This window comes from Etheostoma spectabile, chromosome 2 (assembly GCF_008692095.1).
Source record: "Etheostoma spectabile isolate EspeVRDwgs_2016 chromosome 2, UIUC_Espe_1.0, whole genome shotgun sequence".
Lineage (NCBI taxonomy): Eukaryota > Metazoa > Chordata > Actinopteri > Perciformes > Percidae > Etheostoma > Etheostoma spectabile.
The window spans coordinates 5,885,919-5,907,506 of record NC_045734.1 but is presented as its reverse complement, the minus strand read 5'-3'; the positions used below and the strand labels follow the sequence as shown (position 1 = coordinate 5,907,506).

Here is a 21,588-nt window from a genome sequence, read left to right as displayed (position 1 = left end):
GAGCCGATCACGTGGCTCCTCAGGATATTCTTTTTAGACTGTTATTTGAACGTTTTTTTGATGTAAGATATAAAAAAAAAAATGTTTGCAGTGTACTGAAAACACTTCTGGAAACACACTGGAACCACTGTTAAATTAAGTTCCCACATGATGTGAATGTAGCACAACTCAAAAGGAATATGGTGTCTATTACCAACTGACCTGACACCAGACACTGGACTTTTAGACAAGCTTGTTAAAAACTTGACAGATAAATAATTCAACAATTTCAGGAAGAAATTTTATTAAATTCTGCTTAAATGCAGTAAGGTACATGCTATGCCTTACTAAGTGATTTAAAAGCTCTGATTAGATTTGGAAAATCAGTTCAGCAATTTTGATTATATTATACTTACCATATATATGGATATAGAAACCTAGCTGAAGATGAGGGTATGATTGAAATTATTATGCCCTTGTGAGAAAAAAAAAAACATTCATTAACCTAAACACATACATGCTGTGACCAAAGGATAAGGAACTTGCTTCCACATACATACACATTTCCATGTCTTCACCTGTCCCCATCTTAATGCTGCCATCAGACCTGTCAGCTGTAATCCTGCTAGATCCATTGCCTCCCTCTCTGATTTCCAAGAAGTGCCAAGCCAGAATCTTTGTGTGAGCTGTCTGAGCTCGAACACACTTCATCCCACCAGGAAATTAACAACTTTGCACTCCATCTGATCTTTCACAATCTGCAAAGCCAACGTGGCCAGAGAGCGGGACAGTGATCCACCCATTGGTAGCTTAATCCACAAGTGGCAGAGCGCACTAACAGGTCTCTGATGGAACTGGCAACATGTGAAGCCAGAGAACTGAGGTCCTGGTCTGCAGCTTCCTTTACCAGCATCTGGACATTGTTTGCTGTCGCCTCTCTCAGCTCTGGAGAAGAACTCGGGTTAAATTTCTTCCATGCACTGGAGTAGTTGGGTAATTTGGCATGAAGTGACAAATTACCCATAGGTTGACCATTACCATGATGCTTCAACACTTCAAAAGGCTGATCTATGGACATCCAAAACGGGTCAAAAGGGGATCCCCAAAGACGTAGGAGACGAGAATGGCGGCGATGTCTGGGTTTGGGAAGGCAGTGGTAGTCTTCAGCGTTTGTGAGAAGAGTGTATGGGTGGAAAGTTATTTTTTGGGTGTTTCAGGGACTTTGTGTACCCTACACCAGACATCCTTGAGCTTGTAAACAATAACAAACTGATATCAGTGCCCTCTAACAAACAGCAGACAGAGGGCAAAAGCACACCTAAGCTCCCACTTCTTATTCAATGATCTGTTTTGGCTTCCAAGCAAACATACAGGACAAATGTGAGAAGCTACAGTTTAGTTTCATTTTTTGTTTCAAGGAGACACCCACTTGGATGTCATCAAGGATGTATTTATATTAGACAAAAAAACTACATTTCATGGCATGCACGAAATAAGAAAAAAGAATAATTAGACCTAGATTTGGTGGAGCTGTGTTGGCCACCTCAGACACAAGATCTTGAAAAATAACACACAAAGACTGCACTTAGATCAGTTTAAAAATAAGCTTCAGGGTAATTTCCATTAGTGGCAGCTTAGATAATGACATACAGTAGCAGAAACTATTTGAAAAGAGGGCAAATGCGACATGTTTGCAGGACAATAACCCCATTTATTCTCCTCTAGACTCAATCAGCTGTCTCAGTCAAAGGCACATGATGGCATAATATTACATATTCAACCTTATACTTAACTGTAAACACTTGTTCTAATTTAAATTTTTGTATACATCAACATTATAATACAGTTCATAAATACAGTCACATACAGTATTTTATACTTACATAAAGATAAACAGTAGGAATTAACTAAGAAATATTGCATTCATGCAATAAGTTGATTATGCAGCAGGTCACAGGTCTGTAGTGGTGTGTGTGGCGTGGGTGTTGTGTGTGTGTGTGTGTGTGTGTGTGTGTGTGTGTGTTGTGTGTGTGGTGTGTGTTACTTACACAGCTTGTTTCCTCAAATTTAAAGTGTAAAGAGATTGTCTGATCTGTCCTGTTGCCGGTTAGATTGCGGCAGCGGTCTGGATGTGGCGGCTGGCCCGCTGCGAACTGCCTGACTGCTGTGGTCCGATGCCTTCGCCCGATCTTCCAGAAACTTATCAAACTCTGAAAGGGACAGTTTTAGTTAGAGTGTGTGCGCATGAACAGACAGGAAGTAAAATTGAACATTTTACCCCAATTGATCAGTAAAGAGAAAAACATACCTTCACTGGACACGCCATCACTAACTGAAGACTGGTCTTCCTGCATTTCCAAACACAAAAAAAGCAAAGAGTAAAGATCACATCATCCCTAAGTGGAATTTATACTTTAGACACGAACCAAGGCCAGACTCTACGCCGTAGCCTGACATGCACCTCTCCAAAAATGTAACTACACGTCACATCAACACACGTCAGGGCTGGGTAGTGTTGCATTTCCCCCCCACTCATTCCTTCTCTTTCTCCATAACAAACATGAAATCATGGAGAGCTTTAACTTTTCCTGCTACTGATTTCCCACCATGGTCAGAAGAGACACTTTATTTCTCTCCGGCTGACTCTAGAGATGATATGCTACTTGCTTCAAAGGTAATTGTAATCTCTCTTCTCTCTCCTTCTCTTCTCTCTCTCTCTCTCTCTCTCTCTCTCTCTCTCTCTCTCTCTCTCTCTCTCTCTCTCTCTCTCTCTCTCTCTCATCTCTCCCTCTCTCTCTCTCTCTCTCTCTCTCCCTCTCTCTTCTCTCCTCTCTCTCTCTCTCTCTCTCTCTCTCTCTCTCTCTCTCGAAAAACTCTGTGTGGGCCTTCACAGAACCATGATTGAGTAAAAAAAAAAAAAGTAAAAAAAAAAGTGTTTATAGATAGTCATGCTTTCTCTTACCATATCACAAGATAACAGTTTATCAACATCAGTCAGCAAAGAGTTTTTCTCTGGTGGCATCTAAAAAAAAAAAAATTTATCAAGAGAAGGATAAGTTGACACTGTGTTTTAGCTCTATCTACACAATTAGCATGATACTTTGTACTTTTCTTTTACAGGGAATATTATGTATGTGTGTGTGTGTGTGTGTGTGTGTGTGTGTTATGGTATGCGGTGGTATACACACCCCTCCTGTAACCTGCAACCTTGTATCCAGAGCTCCAGCTAGGCCTTCCACAGCTCCTGGGTCCTCATACCTGACACTGGGGATAGTATGTATTGTAATGCTGGGATGCATTGTAGGCTGCTTTAAGCCAATAATACATTTTAACACAGGTCAAACCACGGACATGGCAATTACGTGGAATGCCCTGTAAACATAAGACTATGGGGGTGGCCCGGACCCAGACCGTCCTTAACGCCTTATTGGTAAAAGGACCTTTTTGTTTGTGTTGCATGTCTAATGTCTAAAGCTTTATGCTCCTTATGTGTGGTGTCATGTACTGTAGGCTAAAAGTAAACTATAAGTGGGCAATCTTTCAGTAATTTTTCAGAATTCCGTAATTCTACATTGAAAACTACATTGAAACATTTGCAAACTTGCAATAAAATGTACATTAAGTCACAGAGTGCAGATATCTGTAATGTAAATCCAGTAACAGCTAAGGCTACTACGTCAGGTCAATGTGATGACGAGGCACTTTCACGCAAATAAAAACACAACGCATGTAGCGAGAGCATGCGTCATGATTATACCAGTTAGCACCGCTCACCCTTTTCTCTGCTCCGCCAGGGAGCTGCCCCTCGTCTGGGCAAACATGTCAAACTCCTCCTCCTCCTCTTCTGCAAGACAGATTGTTAACTCATTAAGTAACAGCTGAAAACCCTCCATCTTGATATCTACACATAATTAATATTCAAATCTTAAACATTATTAAAATGCTTCTATGTTTCTGTACCAAATTGACAAAGTTTTACACATAAAGCAGAAGTTATAAGAAGTTTACACACTGTGGTTGGCTGATCGTTGTTGATTGGCCCGGGTGCTGACTGCTGGTTGGCTGGTGGTTGTGATGACAGCAGGTTGGCTGAGAGTTGAGGGCTCAGGACTGAGGTCGAGGAGGCTTGGGCTTGTGGTAGAGCTCCGCTAGAGTGAGGACAAAACACAGTGGGTGTCACCTAGTGTGTAAGTATATTGTTAACGCAGAAATGCGGAGGAGTGGTCACCTTCTTACCTCTTGAGTATTTGGAGTTTGTGCCCTGTTCAGTCTGTCAAACCTTAAACACAATTACAATACAATGAGTAGTACTATGAGCCATAAAAAAAATGCATACCGCACTCGTAAAACTAACATTTCCTAACATAAACATTATCCAAAACCCAAAGCTAGGCTACAGCACACCTCTCATAGCGGATGAAGGCATTGTTGAGGTCATCGTTGACCATTAGCAGCTCTTCAATAAACCCTTCATCCAGCAGCTGGGGGAGGAGCTCCACCACTCGAGTCTGCATGCTCTTACACACGGAGTACAGCTGCTGCTTGGACCAAGGAGGAGAAAATAATTCATTAGTATCTCGGCCTCTTCTATAACTTTTTTTTTTTTTTTTCTACGTAAGATTGATTAACATCATGGCATGTTTTTAAAAAACAATCATCAAATTGTACCAATACAGAAATGTAGCCTGAACACCAAATATAAAGTCACATGTCCCAAAGGTTGCTCAAATGCACACAGGTCAGTGACGATACATTTCCTTACTTATGACTTGCCAAAAGTAATTGTTTTAGTGATGAAATTATGATGCAAAAAGGGAAAAGTCTTGGATACAGTAAATTCTGTAGAACAGACACACACACACACACACACCTGTAGCAGCTCTGTATCATCTTGCTGGCTCTGTCCAGGTATTAGCTCGTTCAGCATTTCTGACATCACAGTGAGATTTCCCTTCACCAGCGCCAGCTCACTTCGCAACTTCTGTTCCTGGATAAGAAACACATTTCTTGATTTATCCATAGCAGTCAAAAGCCACAACACAATTAAGTTTATTCTACAGTCATTTAACTACTACAATTTGAATGACACTTTGCTGTTACACTGTTTCAAGGCAACATTAGATAGTCAAAGAAACAACCAATAACTCCTGTCATACAGTTACATTAGAGTAATAGTTTGACATGTCACAGCAGGAAAAGCCCAGACTGAACTGAACTAATGGCATAAATGATGGATCTGCTCCAACAGTTATTGCAATGCAATGAAGCAATTGACAATATTATTCATTACATCTGTGCTTTTCAATTCAAATTGTTAGCTCTGACCTGGGCCTGTTCACCCAGTTACATGTGTCCTGCAATGCTCCGTGCCGTTTGGGACCCCCGCAGACCTGATTTAAGATGCATTTAAACTCTAATCTAAGTTAATGGTTTAAATACTCTTCTAGGGGCTTTTTCATCCAGAACTATTAAAGCCTCCTTGAACCTTGTCATGTTTTATTGTTCTGCGACACTGAATTACAATGGATGTAATACGGATTTTTGATACTGAGAAAAAAAAAAAAACATTATTTAATGTCAGAGTGAAATCACATTGATCATGAGTCTGCAAATATCACTAACTTTAAAAAGTCCATTTCCGTCAGTGAAAGTTTTTTCACCTACTGTATGTAGTCAGTGACAGGTGTACTTAGGCAGTGGTACCTGTTCTGCAGAGAGGGAGGCTGGTCCCTCACTGGATGGGACCGGAGGTGACGTATTCTGAGTGGGAACACTGGGAGGGGCTTGTGGTAGTGACTGATGTGTGGGAGCTGCAACAGGGCTCGTTCCAGGAGTCCCATTTTCTGGGGTACTCTGCAAGATGATGAGAAGCGCGGTGTAGAGATTGATATCTCTACATACATTTCATTTGGCGGGTCATTTTCACTTTGTAGACAGTCTCACCCTATTCGGAGTGTGGATGGGGGACAGAGCATCCAGATCTGTCATGGGGAACTCCAGACCACGTCTCCTCAGGTCGTCATATACATACACCACCCCCGATAGGGAGGGAGAGCTACGAAACGCATCAGCCCATGACTGTGGATGGGAGGGAGAACATGTGACGAAACATAACGACAACGACTGACTACTAAATGAGTGGTCAGTGACACAGTATACTGGCCAAATGTGAAAAGAACACGAAAACAGGAAAGGAATGTACAATTCACAAGCCAGACTATAATGTATGCAGATATTGACATCACAGAGAACGCTAAAGATAACACTATGAAACCCATCCCTAGCCATTATAGAGTCCAATTTAAGTCCACTTTAAAAGCTGTACGATGTCAACACAGCACTGAAATATCTCCCAATACAGATGAGACAAACCACTTAAAGAAAGCACAACTAGAATTCCAATAAAACAAAATAAAATTGAGCGCAGACTAGACCTGACAGAAAACCTGATCTGCGAAAATTTTATCAATAGGTTGTTTTAGTTGTTTTTTGATTCTAAAAGTCCACTGGCTCTAGACTCTCAAATGTTAATATTTGCTGGCTTTACTTCTATAGGGTAGTAAGTTGAATAGCTTTGGGTTTAGAAATGCTGGTCAGGAAGAAAAAAAAAACTCAAATTAATCAACAAGGGAAATACTCATTAGCTGCATTCCTAGGGCAAACAGTTTCTATCATATGTACCTGGATGAGGCTGAGCACCCTGTCATGGAGGACAGTGGGGGGGTTATGTTTGGGCAGAATGGAACGGACCAAAACGCCTTCAATAAACTCCTGCGACGCCACAAGAATGTGGAAACGTTGGCCACAGTTCTTCACACAGGCCTCCAGAACCTGTCCGACAGCGATACAAGTGCACAATATAAAAAAGGGAAAATGTAATTAAATCTATGTGAGTCAAGTTGCTCCACAATAAAGCTTTTTCTCACATTGTCTCAATACTGAATGTTGATTTATGTTCACACATCATCTAGGCCACCAGTCAATCAGGGCAAGGGTCAAATTAAAGGTTGCATGGCATGAACATGTCACTTCATGAGGTTTTTAACATTAATATGAGTTCCCGCAGCCTGCCTATGGTCCCCCAGTGGATAGAAATGGGGACTGGTGTAAACCGAGCCCTGGGTAGCCTGCTCTGCCTTTGAGAAAAGGAAAGTTCAAATAGGCCAATCTGGAATCTTGCCCCTAATGAGGTCATAAGGAGCAAGGTTACATCCCCTTTATCTGCTTTTCCCGCCCAGAGAATTTGGCCCACCCATGAGAGAGAGACATCGCGGCTTTAAAACAAGCAAAGTGACAGTTGGTCAAGGCCACACCCCCAGCTTCAACCTTGCCCCCCCCCCCAACTTTTACATACAAACACCTACTGATGATTACCCACAGTAAGTGACAACATGATCTCTCTGAAGTTCTTGTTCCCTACAATTCTCTTCTTAATAGCTTTGACTGCATCTCTGGGCCTGAGAAAAATAAAACAGACAATTTGGAATGAAAATAAGCAACAATATGGTTCATATCTATAATAAGAGAGGGCTAGCAATAAAGTCACAAAATCTAAAAACTGTAAAGTTTTTACTGTATACAACTACTACTCCAAACGCATTGCATTTCAGGCTTGAAGTGACAATCCTCTTAATATTGCAAATCCTGTTGCATTGCAAACTATTAGATTGGCCTTAAGCCCACAACCGTTTGCATGGAAATATAAAAAGAGACAACAAAACTATAAAAGGAAGTGATACAGTAAAACTTCATACAAAAATAAAAACCTACAGTACATACAGTACAGTGTACTCTTTAGTCAGAGAGGTGAGGCAATATGCACCAAATGGGGATAGTATGTGGCTTCTTGATGAAAGTGTGCTACTTGTGTGACCACCCTACCCCTCGTCCGTCTCGTTTATGATGTCACAGATCTCCATGTTGAGCCCCCAGTCCTCGGCCTGCAGAGAGCCGCTGGTCGCTCGCTCTGTCAACAGAGAGGGAATCAGGTGAAGTTAAAGTTATACAGTAATATCGATCCGGGAATAGAAAAAAACCATAAGACTTTCTGTTAATCTTTCCAGTTGTATTTCAGATATCATTCTGGGAGAAATGTGACAGATGGGATAAAAATGCATGATTCACATTAATAACACACCACATTGAAAAGATGAAAAATAAGATATGTGGCCCACACTTGCATATTTCCATACAGGAAAGACGATCATTTTTGGTTCCTTTTAAAGTTTGGGTGTTTTCTTTGTAGCTTTCTTTTAATCTTAAGAAACAAATCTACACTGTATTTGCAGTATTGACACTTGAGATTACACACCTGAAAATGGGTTTTTCATAAATGTTTCTATTCAAAATGAATTGTTTGTGACTACATAAGCAACAATTAACAATGAGAAGAAAAAAACTCTTTAGTCAATTCATCCTGATATGTTTTGCCACGTGTAGGCAGAGCAACACACTGTAAACACAATATTAACATATACCGTATAAAGTTGTTGATGTTGTGCTGAACATGCAGGCAAACCATTGCCTGTGTCTGCATCCAGCAGGCATGCATAAACATTATTCATTTGGAGTTGTGTTTCTGGCCATCTGACAAATGTACATCCACTACTCAAGGTTCAAGGTCCATGTTTTATCATTCTACAACACAGGGTTGTTGCACAACAAAATGCAAGTCATAGTCACATTATGCTACACGAGAAATGTATGTTACGCTGGAGTATGGGTCTCCACAAACTCCTCAGAGACACGCAGTATCAGGCTCTTTATCCGCTAAATGCTATGTTCACCAGCTAGTTGCTTCACAGCCTGTTGTACATGACTTATATGCAGGCTTGCAACAGCCTGCATATAAGTCATATATGACAGGCTGTTGTGTCGCGTGCAAGCCAATCCTGATGAAATCATCATGTTCTCAGACTTTAGCCACATAAGATGGGATGCAAGTATTTACAGGCTGAGTAATACTTGGTAATTGAAGAAAAAAAACTTAATCTGCATGCGTAAAATTGGGTTGAGAGCCCCTTTTACAATCAAATCTGCTTCTTGAGGACTGTGTGGACACGGTTGGATCAGATTTGCTTGAAAATGGCCTCTTACTGACTGCATGAGCAAAAAAAAAAAAAAAAGTTCATCATAGAATGATCTGATTGGTTGGTTGGTGGAAATACCTGTCAATACCTTTATCCAACAAGACCCCAGCCACTTTAAACCAGCAAGAAGAGCGCAGACAAAAATCAAATACTGAAATTTCTCACGTGAAGTCATATAATAGTGGTTTAATAGGAAACTCCTTGTTTATAGTAACAAGCTGACTGAAAAACTGTTTCTCTCAAACATGTATTTCATTCCAAACTATTTAACAATCAAAGCCAGCTTTCTTTGCACTTCACCCCTCACAGGTTCCTCATAAATCTCTAAATCCCCTTCATTCCTTTCCACCAACATCCCCCACACTGCTCTATACCCTTGCCTTTCTCAATCACATTTAACTCCCTTCCCCTCCTTGCATCTCTCCCTCCCTCCTCTCTCCTCCCTCGGCTCCCTCCATTTCATGTGACTGTCAGCTGCTTCTGTTTTCATTCGCCTGAGAAGTAGCTGAAGCCGCGCTGACATTTGTGTGTGAGAAAGCGAGTGGATGATATAAGAGGAAGGAAGGCTTGAGATGGGGGTGTAACATTTTCTCACTACTCATGACTGTCCTCCTGATGATTACACAGCTTTCCAGGCACCGGCTGCTAGCTTCAAGTCTGGATGTGTTGGCTTTACAGTTTTTCAAGAGTCTGACAAAAAGAAGCAACCTGTTGCCATAATGACAAAATGCTTCTGCTTTCAAAGTTGTGTTACGTGACATGTGCTCGCTGAAGAGCATCTGCAACACTCGGTGCCGAAGGTGTGAAACTGTATTTTGACACATCCGTGATTGGGGAAGTAAGAGTTACACAAAGTGCATCCCTGATTCGCCGACTTAACTGTCACTTAACTTGCAGCAACCAATGGCACGAAAGATTGAGGTGACACGAGTCCCGCCTCGGTCACGTGATTGCCTCTGAAGACTCCTTTTTACTTTTCTGTCAAATTTGGAGTTCATTTTTAAATATGTTAGAATAGGAAACCCAAATTAAAACAGTTTTTAAGTTGTTTTACGTCTCTGTTGAGTGTGGTTATGAAATTCTGAAACATGTTGATCATACAATTGAAATTATTTTGTCAAATTGAATCCAACGGTGAACAACTCGGAGCATAGTTTCAAAAGCAACTGCGACTTACCGATTCTCTGACCGACGGGCGTTGAAAAGGGGTTTCCTATGAGAAACTCTATTTTCTCCCCGAAGGAAAACATAGTCAAAAACGACAGGCGTCCACGCGAGCTACAGCCTGTTAATGAACGCGGTAAACTACTGAGCTTGGAACTGCGATGTTCTCTTTTCCTTTCAGTGTCTGCCGCTGCTTCCGAGAGGCGCACGGGCTCTGGGGTGGTCACGTGAACACACACTCTCTCTCTCACACACACACACACACACACACACAGAGGCAGGAAACAGCAGACAGCAACAGTTGCTCGTTTCATCACATTTTAACAGTGCAACCTGAAAACTTGATAATATTTAGATAAAGACGCATTATTTTCAGTTGCCTCTAAAGGTACCAGTCCATAAACAATAGAGGCGTAACCAGTCAGTTGTGAAAGAAGTAGGCCCCGTCTACTCACTGGAAGCTTGCATACAACTTGCATAAAAGTAATAATACTACAGCTCTATTACAAGTAGGTCCTAATAAACCCTACCAGCAGGCCTACAAAAACTGTACATAACCTATTGTTGGGTAGTCTAATCTAAAACAAGGCATATTTAATCAACTAATCATAACTTTTGTATAAAAATATTGATCTGAAAAGTAACTATACCTGTCAGATAAATGTAGTGGAGTGAAAAGTAAAATATTTCCCTGTTATAGCATAAGCGGAAAGTATTAGTTTCATTCATCAAGCATTTTAACAAAGGTGGTTGAGGTGAAGTTAACTACGTTACGTACTGTTTGGTAGTTTAATCTCTAGCACTGAATTTAAACCAATTAGGCTGATTATACATTGGCCTATATCTTTAAGGCCATTCTTAATTTGCAAAAATAGCAATAACTGTCAAATTAATGCTGTGGAACACAAAGTGACATAATTCCACTGAAATGTAATGGAAAGGAAATCTAAAGTAGCGTACAATAGAAAAACAAGTAACAAGTACAAGTAACTTTAAGTATCTGTGCTTAGTTACATTTGACCTCCGCAACCTTTCTTACTGTTTCAAATCCAAGCATCATCCTAGATGTACTTGTGAATATGATTTATTGAAACTGGCACCACGTTATTACAGGTACCACTAACAAGGAGACCACTTCTCAAAAATTGCAAATAAAACATTGATCTGCTCTTGCAGCTTAAAAGATTATGTTTTAAGGAAACATTCAAAAGGTCATAACTCACTAGTGTCCCGTTATATTACATTTTTTTCACAGATCAAATGTGCTGCACTCTAAGATATAGCTGTACTTTTACAGTTTAGCACAGCAAAATCCTACAGAATATTACCGTATTATACCATTACAGCACGGCACTGGAGCTAATATTGTATTCTGGGTAATATTCATAAAGCGGGACTCTTGTACAGTAAATTGCTTGCTTACTGTAACTCTGCTGCTACCTTGACTACCTTGTGTTCTGGTTGTTCTCAGTGGATCCTTGGCATGAACAATTTTAGGAACCTGTGTTTAGTGTAACCAGGCCAGGAAATTTGTGATGTATATTAAAAATTTAGCAGAAAATATGACTCAATCAGGCATTTGCCTTTATGAACAAAGAACCTCCTTGAGTAAACATGTTGGGCCTACTGTAGACATTGAACATGTCTGGAAAGACTCTTCTTCTCTTTGAATACTTTGATCCTCAGAACTGTCATCCAATTGAGTTTCCCTAAGAAGGATAGCTTACAGTATTTGGTGACAGAATTCACACATCATTCATCTTCACTTAGCCATTTTTATGCAGTGCCTGCCTACAGGACATAAGACCAATGAGAGACTACATGCCCCTCTACATGCAGAAATAGAGATCGACATGAATGATATGCATATGAGGGGTAGATAAGTGTTTACTGTGATAAACTTGAAAAAATTCCAAATAACCAACATCTGAGACCGTTTGTGTAATGTTGTGGACACTTGTATATCAGCAGCACCATCTAGTGTCCTAATTGTGGCCTGCACTAAAATGGAGGGAGAAGCAAGAACTTTTGGTGGAGAGATATTTTAAGTTTTACCTGTGGCATCAAGAACAGTTTACTAAAAATAGCAATCATACGTTAAAAGCTACTAGCTATTGGTTAATGGTTTCAGAATCTTCTTTTGATTGCTTGTTTCTTCTCTGAGGTACTCAGCAGATTCCTATAGAAATTGTTTAGGTTCATCTAGTCTACTTTTTCAAATCTGATTTTTACAGTACATAAGGATACTGACCTCATATCAACCATTTTTACTAAAGTATTTTTGGGAAATGTTAGGCTTTTACATGAGGGCGGAGAGTAAAGAGAGAACAGAAAGATGGGGAATGATATGCAACAAGGGTATATTTAATGATGTAATGAAATTATTATCACTCATGCAATAATGTGTAAGCAGCATTTTGTTGTTGTAGGCTAGTTGGTAGGGATGTGACGCAAAGCTACTGTATATGTTTGTACCACAAAAATAGCTGTATCTGAAAGTGGGAGGTTTTTAACAGAAGTTGTTGTCTGATCTGCTTCATTTTCTGCATTTTGATTGTTTTCTACTACATTTATAATCCTCATATGCAGCACATGTTTAGCTGCAAACAACATGATATCATATTTACACAATGTACCTAAATAAATAATAAAACACATTTCTTTATTTATTTAAGATTATTTAAGCCTTTTATGATACAGGACAGCTGAAAGAGTGAAAGGGGAGAGAGAGGGGGAAGGACATGCAGCACAGGGCCACGGGTTGGAATTGAATCTGCAGCCGCTGCTGAGCCTTCGTAAATATTTAAATGTTTATTTATTTATTTGATTAGGACAATGCACATTAATCAACATTTCTGTAAATGCACCAGTGTTACCCAATCGGCTATTTTTCAACTGTCAAGTGGGGTGCACTCTCTACCAGGTGAGCTCCACAGGTGCCCCCATTGAGCATATTTTATGCAGATTTTGACCCCTTCTGAAAAAGGTAACACTAAACTGAGTCCAGATTAAAGCTGTGTACTTATTCATTGCTTCTGGGGAAAATAAAAGTCAAAATAGAACAGAACATTTAAGGAAACAGTCCTGTCATAATTTGCATGATTGGGAGGTGGGGATCAAATATCACTGCACAAATTTGGATGTTCTTCATAATTATTTCATACAACCCAGCAACTAATGATTATTGTCATTATAAATTCATCTCATGATTATTATCTCCATTAATTCATTCGTAAAATAGTGAGAAAAACTAAATCTTAGTTACATTCCACCACTGCACCCCACTCCACATTATAGTTCCTGTACACAACACAGGCCTGACCCGAGAACTAAATGCAACAGCGTGTAAAATATATCCATACTTTTGTCAAAACCTTTAAAAAAAAAAGTAGTCATTGCATGACGATTGCGTGTAATGTCCTTTCTGTATTCATGCATCATCACCACTAGGTGGCAGCATTGATTCTACACGTACCATCTGGGATATTAACTGTCTAGTAGTGTGATTTTTGTTGTTCCAGACAAGCAACCATGTCCCACAGACCATGGACAGTGGTGTATTTCTGAAATGGTGAAATCATTACACTCAAGTTGATACAGACCATCTCTTTCTTTAGGTGTTCACACTGATATAATCCCGACTAAGGTATTATAGTAAGAGAAAGAGCACCTACCAAGTTGGATCCATAAATTGTGCCTCTGATAAGAAAAATACCTTAAATAGAAAGTAAGAATAAAATAAGATGAGTATGACACTACTATGATACCACTTCCTTAGATCCAAACCTATAATATGATGGCCTTTATGTCTCTTAATAGATAGCTGGCCAGCGATCAGGTCTCCTTGCTCATCCCATAATCCCATAATAATTACTAATTATGTCAATGGGCACCTTTGTTGTATCTGTCCCATAACCAGCATCCTGTGTCTCTGGCAGCTGATAATGGTGATAATGTCTAGAGAGTGGTTTGAGAGTAAACTACCACCAATTATTGATTTCATGCCACCTGTTTCCAAAAAGCTCTTTGTCAATTTTTTAAATTGAATTGTTACTGTTTTAAAGCACGTATCAACAGTGAAACATGAAAAATAGCTAGATCAGGTTTCGATTGATCCGGTAACTTGACCCATTCTGTGTTAATAAAGCCAGTGAGGATGTGAAGATAAAAGTCGGTGACCTTTGACCTTTCGATCCCTCAATTGCCTGCTCCACAAATAGCCTCGGGCCTCCCTGTAATGTGTTTATGACCCTAATGGACTGAAAAGTGAAACTGCTTATTGTTTGTTTTCAATCACCACATTTCTGGTTCTTGAAATCTTTTCATGAACACATTTCCTATTTACATTACATTACAACTTTCACATCGTGTTAAGAGTCACACAACTTCTCTCATCTCTTTCTGCAGACACGCGGCTCTTCTCAAAGCATTGTGGGCTCGGTTGATCCAAGGGTCAGATTAGTGTAGGGGTGAGGAGGAGCAAACTGTGTGTTATCTCTTTTCTCCAGGCTGTACCTGGCATAACGCAACAACTTAAAACCCTCACTCCATTGTTCACACAAGAGGAGGTCTGTGTCAGATCACCTTGGCCAAAGGCATTCATGTTTCCTGACTATACCCTAGAAGCACATCATACAGCTGTGTAGTAGGAAATAATGGAAAGGAAACGTTTAGTATTCATGTTTGGATGAAAAAAAAGAAAACAATTATGTAAAGGAAACACTCTTTTTTTTCTAGATGTTTCCAGCAGCCCCTCGCTCCTGTGGTTGGGGAGACTAAATATGCCTGAGGGGAATTTATAGAAAACGACACACGTAAGCACGTTTTAATCCAAAACTGCTACACAATAAAAGGCATAACCATCCATACTTTCAGGAGGCTAGGAAATTGCATGCATGTATTATTGCACTTGTGTGTGAATGTGTGTGTGGTTGCACTGGTTGTAAATTGATCCCTCCTACTTTCGCTGGTTCGTTGTGCAGAGGAGGGGCGAGGAGGAGGAAGAAGAGAAGGAGGAGGAGGAGGAGGGCGCTGAAGCAGGAAGGAAGGCAGGCAGAGAGAAGGGAGGCAGGCTGTGAATGCTAACAAGCCCCGTCGTAATAGAGCTCCGTAGGTAGTGTTTGAGAAAAACGTCTTGCAATGGAGAGGAACGACGACCACTATTAAACACCTACTATGCGCCAGTGCCGCGTTCGCCTTGTGCGCGTGCAGCAGCCCCACCGTCGTCGGCACGTTTGATCAGAAAAACCGTCTTTTTCCGCTGAGTGAAATGTATCGCGACTGCTCGGGCTTCACATTCTGACAATGGAGATTGAAAATATCGTGGCCAACACGGTTCTCCTGAAGGCAAGGGAAGGTAAGCACAGCTGAATGGCAAAAAACGAAGAAATTTAAAGTGTATTTTCCCCCCTACCTCAATGCCATGGACGAGCTTTCGACTGTCCTCAGTGGGATTTCTGCTTTCTCTGTCTCCCATCCCTGCGCAGGGCTTTGTCTCCGGGGCAAACGCCACACATATTCCGTTAAAATCAGCTGTTTGTACACTAACAACACACATATTTACCGGGCAGGTTGACATAAGGCCCAGTAGGCTGGAGATGAACAACGCAGGGAGTGTTTGCAGCATCGCGCTTAGGTCGCAGCGTTGCATTAGAGGCAGGCGAGCAACATTTTTCCCACAAGCACTGGTCAGTGGTTTTGTGGATATTTACAATTTACGATAACATGAATATTTAATGATATTCACATTACATGGTATTGAGTGTGGACCAAAATTTTACTGCGCAGTGGGGCACTGTGCCTCAGTTCAGCTTCTATTTACCTGTCATTGTAGGTTTTGGTGTTTTAAAGCCCATTAGGAAGGTGAAGTAAACGTGTGGAAGCCTATTATTTGACGCAGAAATATGCCACTGCATTGCCGTTTCGCTTTTGTTAAGGAGCTACTGTGATAAAGGAATAACGTTATAGTGGAGGTTTTAGATGCAGTGGGAGAGGAAAGCCCACCATGTAGCCTACCACTACGGCACAGGCGCTCGGTAGCCCCGGTTGTTCACGCTGCTCAGTGGGCCGGCAGCAGCTCTCTTGGAGGTGAAAAAGAGGCGAGTATCCATCTGTTTTCCAGGAGATAGCAAAGAGGCTACTAGCCTCTGAGTGGGCGCAGGGTGGGTGTACAACACTGTATTAGCTGCCAGAGGAAGGTAAAAATGTGTCATTACTGCTCAACGATTTCCACTCGTGTTTTTCTCTCTTTCAATCGGATAGGACACAGCATATGAGGGTCTATGGCCTTAGAAGATATTGTCCAAGTCAATGCATTTTGTATTGCTGGCCTGTGTGTGGTGTGGAATAACAGCAGCCGAATGTAAAGTGTTATTTCTCCACTGGGGATTAATAAAAAGTATAAAACGATTCAATAAATGATACCATTTTATTCGAAAGCAAAGACGCTGACAGTGCGTACATGGCTCCGGGGGTCGCGGTTCAGTGTGCGTATGCAGAGGCCTTCCCTGCTCATGGTTTGCATTATATTCGGACTGCGTTTCAGTTCAAGAATAAACGCCAACACGAATTGTAAAATGGATTATTCACAGCAGTGAATCCATTTCATATCAGCTCTGCTCCTTACGAGGCATAAGGCTTTCCTTTACCTGCCTTTCAATGGTGCTTGGCATTTGTCATGAGTGTTACCCCGTGAGGGCGATTGTACAACACTGATCTGATCTACAGGCTGCTCAGTACCTGTCAGTGTCCTCAGCCAGAGGCTCTAAAGGCTTCTCGGTGATGATGAGTGTATGAACCGTGAACAGAGTAGAAAAAAACCTGGAATTTCTTCAAAGTTCACATTCATTTATTTGGCTTCAAAGGTAAGGTTTGTGATGAAAACATTAGTTAATTACGGTAATAGTGTTCATTTGTCTGGAAATGTATTGCTATTTCCAGTAATTATTTGAGTCCTTTATCAAGATATACCAACCCGCTATTTGTTCTTATAATTTGAGATGTAAACTTGGCATCATAACAAATTAAACATGTTGAGTATGCAGCCAGTGTTGTTTTTGTTATATTTCTCCCTGCTATACCATTCACTGTGTTAATTAGCACTCAGATTAAAACAGCTAATCGCTCCCAATTTATCCCTTTATGGTACACAGGAGACTAATTTGATTTTATTTAGGCTTTCCAGAGGTGGGTGTTTGCAGCTGTCAAAGTGTTTCAGTATGTCACAGTGACAATTGTCGACACTGGCAGTGTCACGATCTGTGGAGCAAATCCCACCTTTAAACACACAAATCCAGACAGAAAGCGGCTCCTGAGGATCAGAGGTCAGCTGCCTTTTTATTCAAGAGGCTCTCCAGGATCACCTTCGTGCTACATGGAATCAAGGCCTCTGCAAGCAGCAGCAGCAGCAGCTGCATGAGCTGGGTCCAAACCACTGAGTCAGTAAGAGTTTTCCCTACCAACGTGTCCTTGAGCAAGACATTAAATCAGTAGCGACTCTGACCTTGTTGTGGAGACGGGAAATGACAATTTCCCAACGTAATAATAGGTATGCATGGTGCATAAACAGTCATAAAACTTTATGCAGCATTCTCCATCCCCGAATTATCTTTTGATTAATAAATCCCTAGAATACCTTCTTCTGGTCGCAATATGCTCATAACGTTTGACTGTTTAGTCAACTTTTGCACACCTGTTGCTGATGTGAAACTGGGTGGCTAGAGTGAGAAGTGTTATGAACGGGCGTGTCCAGTCTGCCACAGTTGAAATGACACGTCAAGGGAAGTGGCTTGGTCTTGTAGGGATGACACTGCTCCCACCACTCCCCATCTCTGCCTCAGTGAAATGTGTATATACATTTGGTACAGAATGTGGAAAGGAAATCCAACACTTTTTTTTTTATTTTAGTTTTTTTTTTTTTTACAGTATTTAGATTTGTCTTTTGCCTTAGAGCTGCAAGATGTGGCATTTGCGTGAGGTGACAGTCTTGTACAGACAGAGGAAGTTATCACTGTAGTTCCCCTGAGGTATTAGAAAGATTTGTGAGAATACCAAGAGTTTTTGAGGATGTAAAAGCCACAGCCTTGCTTTAGAGAGGTATTTTTACAAAGTCTCATACAGTATCAAAACCATCTCCTCAATGACGTATTGGAGGATGATATATTGGAGGGCCTGTTTTGGTGGCTTATTTTGTTTAATCCTAGACTGTACTGGTGGATATATTGGCTGATATTCACAGAAAATGCGTAGTACATAATGCAGTTAAAAGCACTACAGATAATTTAGAAACAGTGTTATTATATTTTGTCCCACAGACTCCACTGTTTACAAGACTTTGCAGCACCTGAGTTGGCAGAGCACCCTATCATAGCAGAGCAGATGGTGGTGTCAAGTCTGTTGAGAGAAATTATGTTTACTCTTCAGCTGTAAAATATCGTGCCTCCATTACATTTATTGTCAGAGCTCTTTAACAACCAAATTGGAGGGTCCCTTTGGTCAATTTCACATAAAAAAGATAGTTCCTATAAAAAAGGAATTGTATGTTTTATACAATTGTATCTCAAGAGGGAAGCAAACTGTGCTGAAGTCAGCCAGATTTTCCTCTTACAGACCTGACAACAGATGCTAACCTGAATCTCAACCTTGATGTGTAAATAATTAAGTCATTGCTGAAGTTGTACATTTCTTTAAGACAAATCCACCCCTGAATGCTCTGTCATTAGATATTGGCAGCCTGCACAGTCATTCATTTTGTGAAACTGCAATTTTCTTTTTCTTTCTGATCAGGCTTGACAGATGACAACTATGTTACAAAAGTGATACTAAATAAAAAAACATAGAATTTAACTCTATTTTTAAACTGGACGTATCAAATAACAGACATGTTGTGCATATGCCCTGCTGTACAACATGTCTGTTATATGAGTAGCTGAGAGGTAATGTCTTGAACTAAAGCCCTGTATTCTATACTGCTTTGTTTTGAGTTAAGATGTAACACGTAGGCAAGAGGTGGATCTGGGTGTTGCTCTAGAGCCCCTGGGGAATTATAAATTGGACATACCAACAAAATGAAGTCAGGTAATAACGCCTAATGTCTATAAATATGTAGGTTATTCACAATACTTTTTACTTCAGTTAGAGATTTACTACATTTCACAGAATTCTCTTTGAGAGATTGTTTACTAGTTGTATTCAGTTGTGTGTCTATATATATATATATATATATATATATATATATATATATATATATATATATATATATATATATATATATATATATATATATATATATATATATATATATATACACACACATACATACCATAGCGTGTGTAGAGAGCAGTGGTGGGTGCATGGTCAGAGCATGACAGAGTTCTTCCAGATGAGAATAGTTGCGCCCCTTAGTCAAAACCCAACCTGTTGGATGTCTGCAATGCATTCTGGTCTTTTAAAGTTTGTCTTTTAAGAACCTTGTTCAAAGCTTGGAAAGTGCCCAACCTGAGGTCCTGACTATTGCTTATGTTCCCTCAGCTTAAAAACATCTGCAATTAAGCTTTAATAAAGCTGTGCTGGTAATGTAAGGATGGGACTTTACGTTCTCTATCTGGGAATTAGGAACACGCACTACTCAAAAGTTGACCATTGTTCCAGTTGTTGGATGAAATCAAAATATAATTTTGAGTTGGAAAAAAAATTGGAAGGCTATTCTGTTAAAAACAAAAAAGTGAACCTTTATTTTATGGCCGTCACTGACTTTGGAAGAGAAATGTGTCTGCGCTAACTAAGAAGCAATGGAAATACCCAAAGGGCAGTGAACAACAGGATTAAGTTGCAAAGCTGTGTGTTATTACTCTTTAATACAAACTTGTATGCAAAGGGGACATGAACATTTGTTCACCACAAAGTACATTTCCACGCATATTTTCATATTCAAATGTAAGAGTGACTGGACATAAAGGGTATTTCACCCCTCTTCCTGGAATCAAATTTCACTAGATTTTTTTTCTGCTGTGTTTCTTTCATAATTCCTACGGTCTTCAAAAAAAGGAAAGAATGTGGACAGTCCAATGCTCACATTCTTTTGAAAAACAGTAGAAACTAATCCTGCTCATATAATTCATTTCCACCTTACAAGCTGGAAGTGTTGCCATTAAACATTACAGTTTTAAGAGGACGAGTCTCTGCTACTGGTCTCTCTAACCTCTCTCTGCTCTCTGCCCACTCTCCACCACCCTTCAAATGGTAGGCTAGCAAGACCACTTGTGAGGGTTTTCTTGTGACGTAAGCCAGCGTAGCTTTATTAGTTTTGTGGTCATAGCTGGGCTAACACTTGTTGTCATCACTCTGGGGTGTTTCCTCCAGCTGAGGCTCATAACACACATTGCTTTGTGACTGTCCCTTGATGTGGGACTCATTTTACAGTTATTACACCCACAAATGGGCTGTGTGGAGAACGAGACGCAGCTATGCTGCATGGCACTAGCAGCAACGTTTAGCTGGGTAGCTACAGGGATGTTGATTAGCACAATTTCTTGGCAAGCTGACTAAGCATGAAGAGGCACTTTCTGTGGCAGTTTGTGAACATCATAGGGACGTTGTTCCAGCTGCCTTATTAAATGTTAAATGGCCGTTGTTCCTATGAGAACCCAGCTGTCAGCCTGATTTAACAATGTGTACGGCAGAGTGTATTTACAAGTTCGTATGGGTCATATAAAGATTTAGTTTCTGTAAAAAGAGTTTTTAAAAGGTCTGGCAGAGTCAAAGTCTAGTGGCAAGTGTATTAAATATCAAAGGTCCTTCATGCTTTATCAGTTTGCCTTTTTTGAAACGGTCCTAGTGTCACAATTGTGGCGTCTGCCCTTGGTAACATTTTGTCAGTCTTGCCTTCAAATATGACTTGAAAGTGTTGTCTTATCAAAGATAATCTTCAAGGTGTAATATGTGCTATGTGTTCCTCACCCAAGGGCTCAGTGCTGGAGAGGTACTTTTGTGTGTTCCTGCTCTTTCAGTGTGGCCATGAAAATTAACCAGTGGGCTCTTCATCTGAGAGACAGCTGGAGATAACATATAAATGATTAACCTTTCAGTCTGTCCTCTTACTCACTTGCAACTCTCTTACAACTCTGTGTGTCTTGCTCAAGTTTGTCTCACCCTGTTCGCTCATCGTCCTTCCCTCCCCCTTCTCCCTCAAGACACTGCAAAAACAAGGGTCAGTTTTCAAGCACGTCTCGGCAAGATTTGATGGAATATCTTGAACACAGAGAGACGGGGCAGAGGGGAAAGAGAGAGAGAGGTCTTGCAAAACACCACAGCACACTGCTGGAATGAGCAAGAGTGCATGTTTACGTGCAGCGTGTGT

At 40.5% G+C, this 21,588-nt stretch overlaps 2 protein-coding genes and 1 pseudogene across 5 annotated transcripts in view; 1 reads left to right on the top strand and 2 right to left on the bottom strand.

The window, feature by feature from the left end:
- Positions 1-258: 258 nt before the first annotated feature.
- On the bottom strand, positions 259-1,177 carry LOC116701542 (uncharacterized; annotated as a pseudogene).
- A 488-nt stretch (positions 1,178-1,665) lies between these two features.
- Positions 1,666-10,455, bottom strand: LOC116696446 (target of Myb protein 1). 4 transcript variants are annotated; one of them, XM_032527464.1, is made up of 15 exons: positions 10,246-10,455; positions 7,861-7,945; positions 7,358-7,436; positions 6,661-6,810; positions 5,923-6,057; positions 5,683-5,832; positions 4,850-4,966; positions 4,384-4,517; positions 4,216-4,258; positions 3,992-4,127; positions 3,754-3,823; positions 3,168-3,243; positions 2,942-3,001; positions 2,288-2,327; positions 1,666-2,189 (listed from the first exon to the last, which is right to left on the bottom strand). In XM_032527464.1, exons 1-15 carry the CDS (start codon positions 10,316-10,318, stop codon positions 2,047-2,049), a joined length of 1,491 nt encoding a protein of 496 aa, XP_032383355.1. In that variant the 5' UTR covers positions 10,319-10,455; the 3' UTR covers positions 1,666-2,046. The 4 variants fall into 4 exon arrangements, with proteins under 4 accessions (XP_032383355.1, XP_032383362.1, XP_032383372.1 ...); XM_032527471.1 differs by having other exon boundaries at positions 3,754-3,820; XM_032527481.1 differs by having other exon boundaries at positions 3,992-4,124.
- A 4,793-nt stretch (positions 10,456-15,248) lies between these two features.
- Positions 15,249-21,588, top strand: part of grk4 (G protein-coupled receptor kinase 4) — a 60,264-nt gene continuing 53,924 nt past the window's right edge. Inside the window, exon 1 of the mRNA XM_032527511.1 lies at positions 15,249-15,588. Within this exon, the coding sequence (XP_032383402.1) occupies positions 15,537-15,588 (52 nt within the window). The 5' untranslated portion in view covers positions 15,249-15,536. The remainder of the gene's footprint in view (positions 15,589-21,588) is intronic.

Excerpts from the sequence above, each read along its gene's own strand:
- LOC116696446 (XM_032527464.1), bottom strand. The coding sequence starts at position 10,318 with ATGTTTTCCTTCGGGGAGAAAATAGAGTTTCTCATAGGAAACCCCTTT. Across the intron at positions 7,437-7,860 it reads ATAAACGAGACGGACGAGGG|GCCCAGAGATGCAGTCAAAG; the intron begins GTAGGGTGGTCA and ends TATTTTTCTCAG. Across the intron at positions 4,518-4,849 it reads ATGATACAGAGCTGCTACAG|CAGCTGTACTCCGTGTGTAA; the intron begins GTGTGTGTGTGT and ends TGGTCCAAGCAG.